The sequence below is a fragment of the Talpa europaea genome (assembly GCF_964194135.1).
Source record: "Talpa europaea genome assembly, chromosome: 12".
NCBI lineage: Eukaryota > Metazoa > Chordata > Mammalia > Eulipotyphla > Talpidae > Talpa > Talpa europaea.
Genome location: NC_140079.1, coordinates 28,056,417 through 28,077,094, shown reverse-complemented (window position 1 = coordinate 28,077,094; position 20,678 = coordinate 28,056,417). Strand labels below are relative to the sequence as shown.

Below are 20,678 nucleotides of genomic sequence, written 5' to 3'. Positions count from 1 at the left end.
GCGGGTCAGGGGAGATTCCAAGAACATTAAACTCTCACACACAACCCTAAATACACGGAGCTCACAGCCCACTAACCCGGTCTAATCCAGATGACCTCATTAAGAAGGACCTCTCTTGCAAAGCTGCTACTTCCCTCAAGAGGGAAAGCCCCAGGACAGTGCTGGGACAAGCTGCAAAAGAGATTCCTGTGCCACTCTTTGTTGATACTAAAAAAGCAGGACCTTTCAAGCTTAGCTCTTGTCTTCGATTGCTGCTGGTGACAACTGAGTGGTAAGACAATGGAAATATTGTCCCTGCCAGAAACCAGGCTAGGGTGAGTTTGTAAAAATCTCTCCAGGGTCAGCATAGTCAACAGGGTGGAGAAAAGCAATTCTAAAAAATCAAACCTCAAACTGCCCTTATAGATTGTATTTAATGATGATTAATGATTTACTTTTGAAATGGCACTAAATAATTTATGATGCACTGAAGCAAAAAATAATCATTGCACTAAGAAGTTTGTGACTTCTAGTTTAGAACTGAAACTGTAAGTTCATATAGCCGGTGTAGAGAAGTTGTGTTTAAAAGGCACGGCAGGCCTCGCTGTGATCTCAGTTATGGTATTTAATTACTCCGAGCTTTGGTTTTCTTTTCAGCCCATAAAAGTGGAGTAGGTTTTCCTACCAAAACCTCCATGCCTTTGCTTAACTCTGACATGACTTCAAAAGGTTTTTAAATTCTATCTTTTTAAGTTGAAAATGTGAAATATAAATTTTCTATTTTTGTCTACAAATAAACAGGAGTGGGATAAAGTCCATTTTAATCTATATAACACAATATTTGTGTTTTTTCCTCTGAATGAAAACACTCATTTAATGTTTAATTTAGAGGAGAAAGTGCTTCACATTCTAATGAAACTCATTCAGTATTTTCAATTTTGTTTATTTTATTCAAATATTTATAAAATCTTTACAGTTAAATGAGAAGACATTTGCCAGTGATTTTTTATAATAAATGCTTTGATCCATCTAGAAAATAAAATAAACAAATTCAATTCAATTCTGAAAGAAAAAAATTAGCCTGAAAGGCAATTTGATATGCAGGATGCAGCCCAAAATAATACTAAAAAAAAAAAAAAAATCTATGTATGCAAGAGAATAGATATTACAATTTTCTTTTTTTAAAAAAGATTTATTTATTTATTTATACATGCACTGGGTATAGTCAGAAGCACGGGATGATGAGAGAATTCACCAGAGCCAGAGCGGGGAACAGAACAGGCAGACTGATGAAATGCACTGCTGAGGGGAGCAGTGGGCGCGGCAGGAGAGGTCTGCATGCCATGTGGGACTCTCGTCGGCAGCTGGGGATTGAACTGGTGCTGCAGAGGCTGCGGGCAGCTTCGCAACCCAGCGCTCAACCGCTGTGCCACCAGGGGAGGCCCAAGATATTACAATTTTCATTAAACTATGAGACTATCCTTTTCATAGCATAACTATTTAAATAAGTCCTCTTGAACACTGGTATGCAAAAGAAGAATTTAATAAGAGTGTTCAAAACTGCGGTATCTATAATAAGAATTGGAAACAACCCGAGGGTCCATCAATGGAATGGGTAAATATGCTGTGGTATATTTATACACCGAATACTACACAGCAATGAAAATGACCAAACTTCAGCTACACGTGACATAGATGAACCTAGAAATGCCATGCTGTGCTAAAAGCAAGTCATAAAAAATATATACAGTTTAAAACATTTATATAAATTTCAAAAACAAGCAAAATCAAACAACCTATGACGTAAGAGTATAAACATGGTAAAACTACAGCGAAACCAGGGTGTGAACAGAGAACTGGGGTACTGGTTACCTCTAATGGGAGAAATATGGGGACAGGGTCAGGGAGAACCTCAGAAAAATGTCCTTTTTCTTCAACTGAGTAGTGAATACATAGGTATTTAATGTATTGTTATTTCTATTATTCTACATATATTTTGTAACTATTTCTATCTATTCAACTTTTTTTTAATATTATAAGATAAAATCTACTTAAATCATATCATCCTGGGCCAGTACCTAAGGCAATGAGGCATAACAGATAAAATAGCAAACTCTCTCCCTGCCACTAGCTTAACTTTGCAAGTTAGGATACTAATTTATTCCCTGGGACTACAGCTACATATGAATTTTTCTTCTCCTTATCTTAATCATTCCAGGGATAATTCTTTAGCCTAGAAATAAAGAAAAAAATGCTACTGAAGATCGATTTTGTACCTAGTACTGAGCTTTTAAAAAAAAAGCAATTCTTCAAGAGTCTAAATTCCAAATTAGCACCAGGTTTCCTGTGCATGGCAAGGTCTGGATTTCTCTTCTGCTCCTTCACCCATACTTTTTGAGTAGGGATTTATTTATATTAGTATTGTAGAAATCAGAGATCCTCTCTTAATGTGATTAATCTCTATATAACACAGAATGTTTCCATCTTCTGTCTTTCATAATCTCCCTCTCAGGGAAAGGCCTCTTTTCTATTCTGTTTCCTCATCTATTAAATGAGACAAATAATAGCATCTCATATGATTGTGATACAAATTACATAATTCATGTATTCTGGGCAGTGCCTGGCTCATATCAAATAGAATACAAGAGTTTTTGCTGTTATATTTTGTTTTAATAGTTATTTTTGTTTATTAATGCTAGTGTTAATCTGGTAAATTTCATCTTCGATCTGGAGTAAACTCAGGTATAACAGGTAGCAGACATACTTCTTTTTGAGGTAACATTTTACCATTTTTTTCCCTCTGAAGTCAATCTAACTTCCACAATCACACACAATCCCTCTCCAACTCCATTTTGACGGTAAGGGCTAAATCCAACAGAGTCTCAGCCCAGTGGCTAGATACACCCCACAAGGGCTAGGAAATTACAGCTGAAACAGATTAATCTCACCTCTCCAACTTCCCAATGGACCTCATTAGTTCAAAGGCTGCCTTGGAGACTTGAAGTCTCACCCTAAATCAGTCTCCCACATGAAAATAAGAGTATGACCAAAAACTATAGAATCATGCTTCGTCCTTCCTGAAAGGACTGTTAGCCCTGACCCTGAAGAGCTGAAAATTCCCACAAGCACAGACAGACATGCACGGCCACCACAAAATGTACTATCACAATTAAGTGCTTTATCCAGCTATGCAAACCCTGCTGGGTGGGGCTGTGGTAATGTGATTGCATAACATTTATATTATCATTACTATTATTTCGAGGGACGGGCAACACGTTAAATAAGAAGCAATGAAATGTCACCCAAACCTCAAGCTGAAAAACATCAATAACTGACACTCCCTGCCTCACATAAGTGGTCACCCTCAGATTTCCGTGAGAAAACCAGTGAGGACTGGAACAGCAGACAAGTCCCCCAAATTCAGCTGAATCCCAACCACCTTATTTTAAATATTTCTGATCCCTCTCTCAGTGCAGGAAAGTCTGCGTTCTTTCTAGAAAGGTTTGGAAATGTGGCCTCAGAGCCAAAAGCGTGATCTTTCTTTAAGAGTCCTTGCAAAATTCCCCACTAGACTCCCACTTTTAGGCTTTTCACACATCCCAGGATGACAACAGAACCTGGTCTGTGATGAATCAAAGGAGGTATTTTTGTGGCCTCGAATGACATCATATGCTGTGGATCAGTGCAAATCTTATTTCACAACCGACGAACCCTGTTCCAATAGTCTAGTTCATGGGTCTGCAGACCTTTGCTGTAAAGAGCTGGATGGTAAATAATCAAGGCTTTGTGAGCCATACTATCTCTGTCTAAACTACACTCCTCTGCTGTGGTAGCATAAAAACCACATAGACAATATATAAACAAACAGGCGTGGGTGTGTGCCAGTAAAACTTCACTGACACCAATATTTGGATTTCATATCATTTTCACATGTCATGAAATAGTCTTCTTCTTTGGGGTTCTTTTCCTCCATTGAGAAGTGGAAAACACCAATCTGAACCCATGGTGGCAGGAAAACAGGGGAGAGGCCCCATCAGGCTAGCTCTGGTCTAGGTATCCAGCAAAACACGATATTATATATAATGCCCTTGAGACCACACAGCTGCCCTGAAATCATAGCTTTGTACCTTCACTACACTTTCATCTTTTCAAAGTATTCAATTAATACTCCTTAATCAGTCACCCCTCCCCAATACACGGTAATATCAACAGCAGAAACTGAGGCATCGAATGTCAGGGGATAAGTCAGCAGGAGTCCCAAGAAGAGAGGTTCTCTGGCAGGATTTATACCTTTGGAACTCTGCTCCCTTGCTGCCTCCTCCCATCACACTGTTTCCGCGTGGCACCACATGAATGCCATTACTGTGTTATAATACAATAATAATGATCTTTTGTGACCCAGGATGATGAAATTGTTTAATGCATCATTAATATATATGATGATTAGGCTGCATGTGTGACTGGGCAGGCCAGAAGTCATGACTGCTGTCAGTTATGAGCAACGCCTCTCATAATAAGCACGTACTCACAGGGCAATTTCCAAAGGAAATGTCCCATTCCCTTTTTTTTTTTTTTTAATGTGTTTTCCAACTAGGGAAGTCATTCCAAAAAATCTCAGAACAAGCATGAAGAATCCATGCTTCTGTAGAATAACTTGTTTCCATACCCAGACTCTTCTTTCCCCACTGGCAACATTCCTTTCCCTCAGGCCTCCCATCCCCCGCCCATTCCTGCCCACACCCCTTCCTACCAGGTCATTTGCTTCTTCAAATTCACAGGTTTAACAGAATATTCTCAACAAGCTGCCGGAAAGGCGGAAAGGCGTATCTCCAACTGAACCCTACTCTAACCATTTTGAAGATAGGTTCTATAGTCCTGAGGACCTTGGGGGACCAAGTCAGTCCTCTACACAAATCAGGACCATGCCATGGCAGTCTCAATGATGCAGGGGATGTCCTCTCCTACCAGCTTCCACCTGGGGCCCACCAGCCACTGTACCTGAAGAGGAGCCAGCATCAACTACATCTGACAAAGGCACCTCCCTTTTCATTGGGGTTTCCTTCACACAGTGGAAAGGGAGAACGCCTCCTCAGAAGAACTTTCCTCACACTTTGGAGGGGATTCACCATAAAGTCATACCTGACTTCCTACGGCATAATTGAGTAGCTGAGAAACACAATTCCAAAAAAAAGTCCATGCACAACTCTTTACCAGGCTGCCCTTCCACACAAGGGTCATTATTACCTTACAATACAATCATAAACCAGCCCCACCCTGCCAGTAAGCTGTAAACAGAGGCTTCATTTGCAACTCCCTCTGAATCACAGACCCCATAATAAATTAGATTAACAATTACCCCCAAACTGCTACCTATTTTCACCCCACAGATTAGAAGAAGTCTGTTGCATTATTTTTATTTCTCAGTGCTCTGAATTAAGAGGAAGAGTATTCATTTTCTACTCTAAAAAAAAAGATTATCTCTAATTCTACTCTTGAAAAAAGAAAAGAAATTGAACTTCTTGTTGAGAAATTCTGCCCCCTTTCTAAAACAGTTCTTGAGATACACAGTTGCATGCTAAAACGTTTCCTAAGGGTAATTTATTCTGAGCAACTCTTGTAAAAAAAGTGAAGTACCAAAGCACATTTTGTGATGCTGTAGTGTTGACCTGTTTGTGCCATTCATTTATGAATGCACAAAATTCTGAGTTCACATTATAAAACACGAATGTGGGGGGTAATAAAACATACCTATTCATGAAAACTTGAACTTAAACAGCCCACACACCACCCAGGTTGCAAAAGTTCTTAAAAGGTGGATAGTGCAATGACATAAACCACGAGAATGCCCTAGAGTGAAGTGGTTTTTTAAGGGTGTTTAATTTTTCTTGCGTTAACTCACCAAGATTAGTGATCTTTCCCTCAAAGGGCTGTGCTTCAGTCAACCGAGGGGAGGTTATTATTATAAGATAATTATTTTAATAGAAGCTATCATTTAACTGAGCACTTTTTTGCCAGGAACTATGCTAAGAACTGTATGTACATCATCTTATTTAACCTACATAACTAACCTAGCAGGTAGTTATTATTCTCTTCCTTTTACAGATGAGGAAATTGAGTATCAGAGAGGTTAAATCATTTGCCTAAGGTCACACAGACAATAAAATGCAAACAAACCCAGGACCATCTGACTCAAAATCCATCCTGACCCTCTGACTCAGGATCACTCCAGTAAATGGTTTCTTACATTTGAGTTGTGGGATGTAAATTACATCTATTTCCTCTTTAAGCTGTTATCCAAATTGGATTTTTTTTATTATAATCACAAAAAAAGCTTTTTAAAAATAAAGATGCCCAGGGGCCTCCCTGGTGGTGCAAGGGGTTGGGCCCCACGCTGTGCAGCTGTCCTCAGCCTCTGCAGTGTGGGTTCCATTCCGGCCGACCAGCGAGGGTCCCACATGGTGTGGCAGACCTCTCCTGTCTTACCTGCTGCTCCCCTCAGTAGTGTATTTCATCAATCTGCCTGTTCTGTTCACCACTCTGTCTCCGGTGAATCCTCTCACCCTCCCGCACATCTGGCCTGTACCCTGGTTATTGTATGAATAAATAAATCTTTAAAAAAAAAGAAAGATACCCAGAACCCACACCAGCTGCCTAGATATAAGGTGACAAGAAATTAGACTCTTTAGTTTAAGTGATGCCAAACAAATGACTGGAGTTAAATTTTCACTTAATAATAAATATTTGATGAAAAATGTTCTAGTTTTTTTTTTTTTTTTAAGATTATTTATTTATTTATTTATACATACAAGCACTGGGTACAGTCAGAAGCGCGGGAGGGTGAGAGAATTCACCAGAGCCAGAGCAGGGAGCAGAGCAGGCAGAAGGACCGAAGTACACTGCTGAGGGGAGCAGCGGGCGGCAGGAGAGGTCTGCACGCCATGTGGGACCCTCCTCCGATGGCCGGGGAGCAGCCGGGGATCGAACCGGCGCCGCAGAGGCCGCGGGCAGCTTCACAACCCAGCGCTCAACCGCTGCGCCAGCGGGGAGGCCCGAAAAATGTTCTAGTTTTGCTCTGAAAGCATTTTGCTGGCATTGAGTTTTAAACATTTTCTCTCTGGTTCAGAAGAATGAATGGATGGATGGGAATTCTGGCAATGAAAATCTTTATTCCACAGAAACCTACAACTCATGAACCAAAGGAGCCTTAGGAATGTCACATTCAAAGACAATGAGATTAACCCATTTTCACACAACCAAAGAGAAGGAATCTCCTACGGAACATCCTCCAGAGATTGCACTGCTTCTTAGAGCTCTTCTGGAATTCTTGAGAAACTCAAATCATCAAAGGAAATGAAATAAAAGATTGTCTTACACACAGGAAATAATTGTAAAATTGTATAGGGTCAAAATAAATTCTTACAGAGCTGGCACTTTCATTGATCTTGCTTTAAATATAGGATGGAGCCTGCATAGAGAGGGACAAACTTGACTTCCACTTCACATGCTTTCATTTGATTATATATCATCTGGAATTTTATACTGAAAAAGACAGACCTGAGTTACAATCTCAAGTCTACCACCAACTCAAGGTGACCTTGTTGCCATTTCTTGCCCTCTCTGAACTTCACTTTCCTCCCCCAAAAGACAGCGATGATAACTACTCAGCACAGTTTCCTTTAACTTAAATGCCTTAAATATAGAGGAGCATCTAGTGCCTGGCATATAAGTCACTATTTATAATTATTGTTATTTCTATCTGCAGTTCCCTAAAAAAAGTGAAACACGTTCTGTTTTGGCAGCTAGTTGTTCCGTCTGTCAAAGGCTCAATGTCCCAGGAAAAATAACCAAAAGTCATCATTCCAATGAGATGCTCCTTTATGCTATACTTGAAACCAAAAATTGAAAACAAGCTTCTCAGACATACAGCTGTTTAATGTGCTAAGAGTGATAATGACCTACCATGACATCCAAGGACAACAAAATTAACAACAGCCTCCTCCCAAATCTCCTCTGACTTATCAATTATTTCAATGAAATTGTCAGTCATGAAAAAGACAAGACTTTGATTGGAACTTTATTAAGACTTACCCTCCTTCTCTCTCTCCCTTGGTGGAACTTATTCAAAGTTACCATAACTAACCTACATTTTCACTAGTATTTTCCCCAGTAGTTCCAAAGAGAAGTTTGGTCAGATTTGCTGCCAGTAAACAGATGCTCATGGGCTGCGGGAGCAAGTTATCTGTGTTTTATTTCATGCACTTGGTCTCTAGCAGCTCTCTGGAACTTTTTTCTTGATGATGCTGCTTCCATTCACAGCCCCAAGAGTCCATTTTAGGCGGAATTGGATGTCGCTAAAGAGAGCCACGAGTTTGACATATGAGAAAGTTTTAGTCCATTGGATTGACCTCAATCACGGTGTGTACCTGTCTGGGTAAGATAAAATGTAACTCAGGAAAGCCTGTTCACTGGCAATAAACTTGAGAGCCACTGTCCTTGCAGGCATGTCCAATTTGGCCATAGTCCCCTAGATGTGGTCATTCATTTCTGTTGAGTGTGGCTGCACAGCCAAGCACCAGAGAGTACAGCCACACTGGCCATAGTCCGTCTGCTGGGGTGAGGTCTTTGGAGGGGTTAGAAGTGTCTGCTTCTCTGCTTGTGTATTTATTTAAACAGACAGGAGTGGTGTCAGGAGTGGAATGCTTTGGCAAACTCTGTACAAGCTGTTTCATCCACTTTATGGAGTACTTTCCCTCTGAAGAGACACAGAAAGACAGTGCTCCCAAAGGTCGAATTTTTGCCAAAACGTGTTAAGGCAATATTTCTAAATGGAAACTAATATGCAGAGAAAACAAAATGGCTTGGCTGTTAAGATAGGCTGAACAAAGCACCTGCCACCACAGTTGTCACTGCAATGTGGTCTAGGTAAACTTCTCCAAACCACAGGATGACCATTTACTATCCTACCAGGCAGCTTTCTTGTGCAGTGCTGTGGGAGCAGCCATCCCATCCTAACAATCATTTCTAAGTTTTAAAATCAAATCATGATTACAGAATAGCAAGAGGACTCATCCAGCTTATATGCCATTATCACCATTATTCTTCTCTGCTAAGAAGCTCCATTTTTAGCAGTTACAGTTCCTTGATATTCAATCACAGATTTCTCTAGACATCTTTTAAAGTTAAATTATCAAAATTTATGAACCACTGGGCAAAAGTCAAGGACGGCCTAGCTCATCAGCAAATACGTATAAAAGCAAGATGCAACCAAAGGAAGATATTGTGATTTTAAGCATCACTAAAAAGAGGGGAAAAAAACCTAACTTTGCTTGCATAATTAATGATATATATATTTAGAAAAAAAACAACACCTAAAAAAAAAAACACATCTTTTAGCCCTAGTGTCCAGCTTAGAGACAATTTATCCATATGCCAAAGTATTACTGGAGAAACAGTAGTTATACTGATGACAAATAATATCCCCATCCAGTCAGGGAGGTAAGTGAGATCCAAAAGCCAATTTTAGAAGCCACAGTGGTTGCTTTAGTGTGAGTTGTACACTTGTGTCTAATTATAACGTGCTCTTACTTCCCCACTGTGAGTCTATACAAAAAGTTCTGTATTTGGAAGCTTCAGCTATTAAGAAAGTCATCAAAAGCTCCACAAGTTCATGGATATGCAGGGTCTCCCATACTATCATTTGTCAATGTTTATGTTACAAACAAGTTCAAACATATAGAAAAGGACAAATAATAATGTAATGAACATCTGTGTAGCCATGACAGTGCTTGTCAAATCTTAATGTCTGGCCCCCTCTTTTCCTTAATGCATAAATTATAACAAAGGAAAATAAAAACCTGTGGCTAACCCTCTCCAACCTTATGTCCTTGCCTCCCTAGACAATATAGTATTAATTTGCAAGTTTTCAAGCATTATATAAATGATATCAGGTTGAATGTATCAATCTGCAACTTGTTTTCTTCCAGCATTGTATTTCTAGAATGTATCCATATTTAACACAAGTAGATCTGAGTCACTCATTTTCATTACCACATAGAATTCCATTGCATTAATAGAACACATATAATTTTATCCCTTTTCCTTCTGAAAGGCAGTTAGATTACTTCGGATTGTTCACTGTCATAAACAACATAGAAATGAGCATTCTGGGCCTCCCTGGTGGCTCAAGAGGATAAGATGCAACCTATGAAGCTGTCCACAGCCACTGCAGCACAAGTTCAATCCCTGGACAGGGAGCTAACCCACATGGCACAGCAGACCTCTCCTGACTTGCCTGCTGCTCCCCTCAGCAGTGTATTTCAGACAATCTGCCTGTTCTGTTCCCTTCTCTGTCTCTGGTGAATCCTCTCACCCCCCACACCTGTGACCTATACCCCAGTTCTTGTATGCATAAATAAATAAATCTTTAAAAAAAAAAAGAATGAGCATTCTTAGATATGTGTACTTTTGCACACATATAATTATTTCTCAAGGCATACACAGAAGTGGAACTGCCAGGGTTTGTGTGTATTTGAAGTTTCACTGGGGGCTGCCACAGAGCTGTGCAAAATGATTATAGCAAATCATATTCCCACCAGCAGTGGGAGAATGTCTGCTGCTCCACATCCTTAGCATCAACCAATATTACCATTTTCTTAAAATTTTGGCTGATGGGTATGGAATGGTATCTCATTTTAATTTGCATTTTCCTGATTACCAATGAAGAAGAACATCATTTCATGTTTACTAGAATCTAGAGCTTCATTTCTTCTTTGTTCTTATTGTTTTATAAGAGATATTTATTCAGTGACTCTGGTAACATCAGTTAATTTCATGACTTCCCTTTAGTAAACCAGAAATATAATACCTGTCTCTTATGGAGAATATGAAGCTGATCATAAAGTACTTAGCCCAGTGCCTATTACAAGTTAGATCCTCTGCTCCCAAAAGGCCAGTTAAGGTTCTATTATTGTTATGAATATAAATAAGAAGTTTCAGGGTATAAAACATTTTTCATTTTACCTATTTGTGGCTCCCTTTGGCTATATTCTGCAGGAATTCTCCTTGCCCGGGCTGTTTCCTCCTGATCCAGAGAACTCAGGTCTCTGTTGTTGAAATAAGTAAAGGCAATTCCCCTAGATATTGCTTAAACCAAACATCAAAGTTATGCATCCTTCAATCCACAAGTGGTAGTGACCTCATCTGTGAAATGGTCATTAACCTGTTTCAGCCATGTTTAAGTTACAGGGGGAAATGAGCTCTGGGAATAAGAGGGGAGCAGTGGCACCTGGGCAATCAGTATTAGGGAGGGGTCTGGTATTCCTGGTATGAAAATACAGCCTAGACTTTATGAGTCCACCTGGTCCATTTGTGCCACCCCACGCATCATACATGATCCTTCAATGAGAAAAGCGAAAGGACAATCATCATATCATTTATCACATATGTAAGTTGTTTTTAATAATGACCGAAAGTACATTGGCATCACCGAGGTGGCCGCCAAGCCTATTCAACACACACCATGAAAATACTTATCTATCCCCAATATTCAGAAGACCATGTTCATGAGGACATGCTGGTGAGCTAGAGAGACGCAATAAACAGGAATCGCATAAGCATCTCTGCTTGGACTCTTCATGGATTTATTTGGTTTTGAGATCCTCCCAAATTGGCTTCTATTCAGTCTCTTTGGAGACTTGACCTTTCTTTGGAGAAAGGCCATGTTCATCTTTGTGAACTCTGCCAGTGGATCAGAAGGCACAGAGAGCTGTCCTCCAGGCCTATTAAGTAGTCCTGACATCAGTTTCAACTGGTCACTGGCAGATGTACTTGAACGTCAGCTAATGTTCAGAATCATCTCCCTCTGTATTTGATTTCAACTGGCACTAAAGAAACCAGAAACTCTCCTTAGCGACCGAAGAAAGAGGCTCTCTATCTTCCTATCTTCTCCAGAGCAATCATGTGTAACAGTCAACTGTAGCCCAAATATAATTAGACCATCTTCTGATATCTATCTAGATGCACTGCTTTCCTCCTTAAATGTCTGCCAAGTTTCCACTTTCAAGAAGTTAAATTGCCATATAAAAATGCCCTGGTGATGATGAGTAATTAGACAGTGTAATGGAAAATTAACTGTGTTTTTATTTAGAGCATTAGTTTTAACAAGACATTTCTTTTTCTAACTGTTATTAAGCTGCAATAAAATAAATTAAATCCTGAGGGTTTGCAAAGGTTTTCTGGTTAAAAAACAACCACTACCACCTTCTTCCTGGAACCAGAGAATTCATTTTATTAATGCCACCAAGTTTGTAAAGGGCCTGATCTGAAATCCCATTATTAATAGAGTCTAATGCCAATTCTATTTCTGTCATCCATGCTGTGGAGGACGAAACAGCCATTCCATCCTCACAGGCAGCTACCAGAAGCAAGCAGACAGAGGCGGTTCACCGCATGTGGACAGTCTGTCCCCCAAGATTCTCAATCCTTTGCTCTCAATTTTTTTCTCTTTGTCATGCTACTTCCATGAGAAGTGTGCCACTCCCAACACTTCTGTGAGGGCCAGGGCCTCAGGATAGTCTCAGACTAATGGAGCTGAGAGTGTGGAGTCCATCAGTGGGGCCACATTAAAACACCAGCTTCCCAAGACAGGCGTGTGAAACTACACCACCCAAAGGAGAATGCAAGAGGAGGCTCTAATCTGTACCCCTGATCCAAATCCTTGCAGTCCTCTCACCATATTCCAGTTAAGAGATCATCTACACGCTCAGCCATACGACCCGAATTAACTTCACTCCAGGGCAAGACAAGTGGCAGGTGTGGGGGGCAGGCTCCACAACACCCACACAAGTTCACAGGTTTAATTCAAAAGAGGGAGGCTCAAAACACGTGAGCTGCCTAGCCTTTCATCTCTGTTCTTCTTCCTCCCTGACCTCAAAATAAAGTGCAAACAAAACCTAAAAATGCAAACAACACCTAAAAATGCTTTCTGACTTAACATATATTCAGTTGCCCACAGTGAATGCTAAGTGCTGGGGAGGGCCAGGCTGTGGTCCTCTCCCTTCAGAGGCTCCTGAATGAGTCTAAGTAAAATCAGCTTCAGCCATTTACAGTCAGGGAACTGAGAGAATTCCAGAAGCCACCTTGTATTTCGGGTAGTCATTCCAAAGGACACTGTGTACCAGGCTGAATCAAGTGGCAGCAAGCCTTTCAAAGCAACTCTTTCTTTTTCCATATTCCTTTTTTAAAATTTCATTTTAAAATGCATTTCCCAATCCTTACTGCTTTTCACATAGCTGCCCGGGGTATATTAAACCTAGGAATCTTTTCATTTAGATTCCTGCAACCTAACTACCTTATAATGTCCATGCTTGTATCCCAAATTCAGTTTTCAATCCAGAGGTACAGCTGAAAAGAACACCAGGAAATCTGCAGGAAAGGGGCTTCCCTAAAGAGTTACTATCTTAAAATTTCACTGCAGTTGCATTTAACCCAGGCTAATGTGACAATTTTCCGGGTGATAACACCCTTTATATGAAGTTCAAAGAGAAAATTCCATATGGTAAGCAAAAGTATTAAATTGTCGCAATGTTCCCCTAGCCCAATTCTAACCAGCACATCATATACTTATGAGAACAATATAGAAATGCTTAGCAAAGTGGTTCTGCAAGTAGTTTAGAGAAAGTTTTTACACTTCTCAACAGTCAGCCTCGATTTAGAACTTAAAAATAATGAAAATTACTGTGTCATCACCAAGCAAGTGTAAATTTTTGTTGAATGAAATTACTGAATTCAATACTAAATTTAATTCAGTACTAAAAATTATAGCTATTTGGAGAAGCATTTTAATTTGTGGACTAAGTTTTTAATCAGTTTTCTATTTACTATTATAAAAATCAGAGCCTGAGAAGAAATTGCTAATAAATTATTTGCTAGTTATAACTGACTTGTAGGAAAACCCTCTGCGTCTCTACTTAACAATCTACAAACAAAGGAGTCAGAAAATTCAAGAAGCAATAAGACAACAACTGAGGTTTCCCCCCCCCCCAAATCAAATATATTCTGACCCTGGATGAGTCCTTTTTATGCACATACCCCTCCATGTACTATCCCTCACAATGGGAACAGGAGAAGCAGTTATGACTAATTGCTAATATTTCTGCCTCTGGCAGAAACACAAATGCTTGCTGATAGTGATCATTTTCCCAAACCCCAGTTTACATTTCTCTCCATTAACATTCCAGTGCCCAGCTCTCAGGTTCCCAAGATCCTATGGGATCCTTTGGTCTCCGAGTCAGAGACCAAACTGAGATTTGGGGGATCATTAGAACCAACTCCATAAAGAAGTAGCCAGCTCCCTAACTCCCAAAGAAATCATCATACACATCCACAGCTCATTTTAGTTTTCACTGGATGACACCCAATCTTTGTGATAAATATGAACCCAAGGACACCACCCCAAAGAACTTGTTTCTCTTACACCCACCAAAGGATAAAATGTTCTCAATGCCACCTCCTAAGATAAACACCTTTCCCCAAACATCCCTTTTAATTGGCTGGTTGATTGTCCCTTGGGTGTGACTGCACAGATTTATCGCGGGTGTGTAACCAAGTTGGAGAAGTCTTCCTGATTTCTGTGTATCCTAATGAGAAAAACGGCGGCATACAATGTAGACTGAAACTACATTTAAGTGCTATGACCCTAGCACTTTGCAAAAATATACCCTCTCCCTGGGGAGACTGATCTGTGCTTCTACTATCCCTTCCAACTCTGTAACTCAACAGTCAGATCTATAAGTCTGGCCACTGAAGGTAATGGAAAGATTCAACAGACCATTCTGCCAGAGGAGGGAGAAAGAGTAAGTTTATATAGCTTTTTATATTTAAAAAGCACTTACTGGCCACAGGTTGTAAAATGCCCAAATAGCTACATTCACCTCCCCTCAAATGTGCATGTACAAGTCTAGGGTAATCATAAGTTAAGTATAAATAATTAGAATAACTTATAAGTAATTAGCACAGTAGGTTCTTTTCTCAGCATCCTCCTGTGAAAACCCTTAGGGTAAATTGTTACATCCTTGTTTCTGTGAAGCAAGTTACCCATTTTTTCCAAACACCCCTCAAACTTAGATACTCTGTTTTTGTCTGTTTCTAAAGATCAAACTGAAAGAGAAGATCCTTCCAGAATGACTGTGCTAATACTGCTGCAATCTATTCTGTCCTAAGAAGTCAGGTCTCTTCAATGGGCTCTTCCACCAAGAAACAATCATCACAGCCCATGGAATAAAACAGTGCATTAGAGATTTAAATAGTATTTACCATAACATAATGTGCACCTCATTCTTGGCGGTCAGTCACTGCCAATGTTCTAATGTTTATGCGAGATGATTACTGATTTCTAAATGCCAATATAGTTCCATTCTGAATGGGGATTACTGTTATCAGATTTCAAAATAAGGTGACTATATCACACATTAAGTTAACTCTAAACATATAGGAGTTATCACACCTCATTAATAGTCTGAATAACAATTTTATTTTCTAAGGTAAGCTCTCTTTTGCCTTAGTTTTTTAAAGTTTTATTTTGAATTTAATGATAAACTTTCCTTCAGTGTGACTTAGAAGGAAAGAATTCCTTTTCTTAAGGTCTCTCTCTCAAGTGATTTAGGAGATCTTTGGGAGACTTAAATTTAGAGACAGTTTTCTAAGGCTAAAATTATTACATGTGTAATAAGAAGGGGCCTGTTCAAATAAACAATAATGTTTTTCAAAGATGAGTACTCCATCAAGGTTAGAGTGTCTAATAATAAATACTGTCAGGTGATTATCTGCCTGATGAAAAATGTTTCCATTTCTCAGTGTACTTGAATAAGCATTCTTTTCTGCCTGAGGAGATCCCATATCATAAACTGACATTTAAATTTGCTAAATCTAAATAATGTGGACTGCAGAAGTTCATTACATGATGTAGTTTTCTTTCTACCCCAATTTTATGTACTTATTTTGAAAGGTGGTAGCTTTTTTAATCTTAGTTTTCTTTATTTTATCTGACAGAGTTCACTTCTGTTATTTATATCTTAAAACAGCAACCAATGAATGAGAAAGTTCAGTAACTTTAATTCCCATTTATGCCTCTTCTTGGATTTTATTCAATAGTTCCACTGAACATGCTAAATATTTACCTCTATCTAGCAAATATATATAGGGATGTAGTTTTCTATTGTGGATGCCAGCAACTTATTGTCACTTTTAAAATTCAATTTTTAAAGGTTAAATTCATCCAATCTCTAAGATTTTTGATCCTCAACGTAACTGTTTAAAACGACAAAATGCTTTTAAAGTAAGGTATTTGTGAAACCCTTGAGAAATCACTAATGGGATTCCCATGATCTAATGCATGTAAGGCTTTAACTGTAATTGTAAACCCACTGAAGGCTTATGATCTGAAAGTATGGACTATTGTAGCCAGTTTTTATGGGTTTAATTCCACTGGCAAATCCCAATTTCTATATTTTAAGTCTCAACTAGAGCAAAATCACTATATACTCTCAAAAGAACAACCTAAAGAAAGCAAGCACTGGAATAATAGGGCAAGAACACCGCTGCCAATAACCACCCTCTCCCCCAACCATCAAAGAACTTCAAAAGCAAGACTGAGCAAGACTCTTAGTTCCTCACACATATGCAGCTCACTTTTAACATTCACAAAGCTACACTTGAATCATTTTGTTTTCCTCAGATTTATTTCCCACACAAGGTTCAATAAAACTCAAAACTTACTCAGCCTTGACTGATGACTAGGCCACTGTCTTTCTGAGGCTATTTTTCACTCTTTTTCTGACATATTTTCTTCTATGATCCAATTCCGTGGCTGCTATAAGCTTGGAAAAGCTGCCTTCAACACACAGCCAAAGTCACTAAAAATGTTGTTGACCCTCTGTGATTCATAGAGGCTCAGGAGAAGTTCTGTTTTGTCCTAGGGACCTCCAGGTCTGCAATGTCTTAGCAGGGTACATTGCGATTTGTGATTAAAATGAATCCTCTCTTTATCCTCAGAGGGATTTGAATCATTGTAGCAAATGATTATTTATGCTTAAAACAAGATTCAGCCTACCTTCTCTAGCCAACACCCATGTGCATCCAAAATTTACACAGGAGGGAGGTACAAATGTATAAATATCAAGGATATCTAACTTGTTTCTGAAATTTCCTATTTGTTTCTTCTTTTGTATATATCTTGGTTCTAAATTTTAATATTACATGTCTTGCTATAGGCCATCAGGTCTAATTCGATCTTACAGAGAAATTTTAATTTATAAAACTGTACTTGAACACAGAACAGTCATTCATTTCATAACCAAATGCATGTAAGAACAACTTGGTTTAAAAAGCACTTTATTATATGTACTTATACGCATATCAGGGACTATAAGTGGATGGAATCAACAGAAAATAAAGGATTCCAAACATTACAAATTCAGAGTTCTGGGCCTCAGTGTTTAAAAAAAAAAATGCCTTTCAATTGCACTTCCTTCTTCACTTTAATTTTAGGTCTTATAAAACTATATATTTCATGCCACCCATGCAGTAAGCATAACTTCAGAGTTTCTTTTGGTTTGGAAATACTGAATTTTTACCTTTAGTTGAAAACAGTCAATAACCGTTTTGATAAAACTTGTTATCACTTTTCTTCCTTTGTTCCGCTTTACTTAAGTTTCAGTAGCCTAAATCCTTATAATGCAGCGACACTTTGAAACTTGGAACTTCTCTTAACATACTCAAAGTTTTAAATACCTTCGGATTTATTTTCTACGTAAACAGATTATCCCTATATGTGTGTACACACACACACACACATCTTTCCTACTGGTTTTGGCTCTTATGGAGGAAGGAAGCATGATTTGAGGGGTGTTTTTATTGTTATCGTTTTTTATTCAGTGACTTAAAAATAAGCTAGCAACATAAGGAGGCATATTCCAGCACTACTTCCCTAGAGGGAGATCCCTTTACGTATATAGTTCATTGAATTCAGGATTTTGTTGAGAACCTCCGGATACTATTTGACTTGAAAACTTTCCAGTGGGGACAGGAGGAGGTCAAGGTGAGAAGCAATACCACTTCCTGCAACAATTATTTAGGCGCTGAACCAGGTCAAGTATTGAACTTTCTGACTGAAAACCACAACGTGCTGCGAAGGAGGAAGCGTTCTCCCGCGAGCGGATCAGCAGACTTTTGCACCCGCGGTTGGCTGCTAAGGACTCGCCTCCCGCGCTTCATTTCCAACCTTGCGATCCAAACTTTGCCTGGCCCTTCCCAGGTGGCAGACACCTTTGCCATGCCTGCCGCAGGCGAGTATAATCCCCTTGCAGGGGAGCAGGAGACTTCCCGGAGCCCCTTCCTCTCGCCCTCTGGTAGGAGAACTGAAGCAGTTAAACTCCCAGAAACTGCTGGAGAGAAGCTACCGCGTGCGCCAACCCCTAGCGGGGCTTCTTACCAGTACAAGAATGCAGGGGCTTGGGTCGCACGACCAGCGACGGGCAAACCGAGTAGAGGGAAAGTTTCTCAAAGTAGTCGCAGGTCTCTTTGGAGAGGATCTCGTCGATCATGAAAGTCTTGTAGCGCCGCCTGGCTGCTTTGAGCTGGCCGGGCGAGCTCAGCCTCAGCTCCGCGTGGCAATGCATGGTGAGCCGCGGCGAGCGCCCGCCGGCCCGAGCGCGGCTGCGACTGCCCGGCCGGCGGGGACCGCTGGGGCTGGCGCGTCGGCGGGAGCCTCAGCCCGGTTTCTCCGCAACAGGGAGGCCGCGGGATTCGGGAGACGCGCTCTACAGGGTACCCGAAACCTGGCACGCGTGTAGCGCGTCTAGACCCACCCGCAGATCAGCATCTTCGCAGAGCCTTTTTGGGACAGCGCTGCTGTCAATCAGCGCGCTCTGCCTGCAGGGCTTGTGCGGAGTCGCGCCAAGGGGCGGCAGCCGAGGGGCGTAGGTGCCCACCCCGCCCAGCCCGCCTGTGCTACCCGGGCGCTGACTTGCGCGCCGCGTGCCCGCCGCTCTTGCTCGCCTCCTCCCGCCTCTCTGTGTCTCGCGCTGTTCTGCCAGTCTCTCTATTTTAAGACACTAGCATTGGCTCTCCTCCCCGCCCCCCCCCCTCCCGGGGAGCGCTCCAGGTGTGTGTGCACTGTGCGCGCGCGTGTGTGCGCGCGGTGCAAGGAGCGCGCTCCGCCCCGGCCCGCCAGCCTGGCCTGTGCCCGCTGCTCCCCCAGCCCGTGTCCCACGCGCACCTCCTTAGCCAGGGTCTTGCCTCCCGCGGCGCCCTGCGTGCGCCGCCGGCGGGAGGGCACATCCAGGTCTCTTACTAGGAAAAAGTGGCGTCTTGGCCCAAGCTTCCAAGCCTGGCGCCCCCTGAGGATCAGTTTGCTTTCTTCTCCTTCCCTGCACGGACCCCAGTGGGCCGTTTTCTGAGGACAGCCACCTCCCGCCGGTCCCCTACATTCGCAGCCTGTGCTAACCCGTGCGCTCCGTACGCTCCGAGCGCCGGGATTTTGCACTCAGCTTGCACACGTCTCCACTGCCCCACAGAGATCCCAAACCATAAATGACCCTTGCACTGTCCGTTATCCAAATAATAAAGTGCCAATAACAACAAAAAAGTAGACAAAAACGTACGTTCTTGTTTGTTTTTAAATTCTATTTATAAACTTTTCGTCGCCGGAAGGGCCTCCGCAACGCCACTCCGGGGTGCTGGTGAGCCCTGGGGCAGGCAGCAGGGCTCGCGGTTTCTCCGAGCGCCAGAGACTCCTGACAAGTGATGTTCGTTCCCAGGGCTCCCCACCACTCTTGGGGTTCCGGGAGCTGCAAAAACACGTGTTTACGCCTTTTTTACTTCTTCCTTCCAGCTCCCCAATTCTAAGTCAGTTCAGACCTATAATATGGGAGGACTTTTGTTTTCAGCCGGCATTGTTGGGCTGGGGGAATCCCCAGGCAAGCTGCGCGCCCTGGACGGCTCCGGCTGCCTCCCGCCTGCCACCGCGCCAGGGATGGCGGGAAACGGGCGAGTTTCCCACGACTGGGTCTAGGAATTGGTGTGCACAGAACGAGGGAAAAAACGCACCACGATACAGAGAATGAGAAATACAGATGCGATGGCCGCGTCGGTGACTTCCCTCGCTCAAAACGTGGACGCTAACCCAAGTCGCTGTCGGTTCCCGGCGAAGCTGCTCGCCCAGGATCCCAAGGCGCCGCGGCAGCAAGCGAACACGCGCGCTGGGGTCGGCGATTCAATTCAAAGGAAGGGATACACTTGGAGAACTAACATTTAGGCACTTGGAAAAATAGAGATTAATAAACCTAATCCGAGTGCGCATTAGACGAGACTCGCAAGGAGTCTGAGGTACTTCATTCCCGAAAGTTGTGTGTGCGCCCTGGCTGCGCGCTCCATCCCTCCTCCCCACTGAGACCAGTTTTCGTTTATTTTCCTCCACTCAGAGGCGGCTCCAGGGCACGGGAGAACTGCGGCCGGGTGCCAGTCCAAGGTCCGGAGTTCCTGCTCAGGGCCCCGGCTAGCCTCTGGCTCGGGTGACTGGGCTCGGGTACCTGTCGGATGTCGGGCACCCGAGGACCTCTCCCGGCTCAGCGCCGGCGCCACGACCCGGGGCTTCAGCCGCGCGCCAGTGGAGAAGGGATAGGCTGCGTAGTGAGCCCGAGATG

General features: G+C 41.8%; 1 protein-coding gene across 1 annotated transcript in view; it reads right to left on the bottom strand.

Annotated features, from left to right (window-relative positions):
- BARX2 (BARX homeobox 2) overlaps positions 1–18,775 on the bottom strand; it is a gene marked incomplete at its 3' end in the record, with an annotated part of 67,490 nt that extends 48,715 nt beyond the window's left edge. The window contains exon 1 of the mRNA XM_084249567.1: positions 18,467–18,775. Coding sequence (XP_084105693.1) covers positions 18,467–18,653 — 187 coding nt within the window. The 5' untranslated portion in view covers positions 18,654–18,775. The remainder of the gene's footprint in view (positions 1–18,466) is intronic.
- Between the last annotated feature and the right edge of the window lie 1,903 nt (positions 18,776–20,678).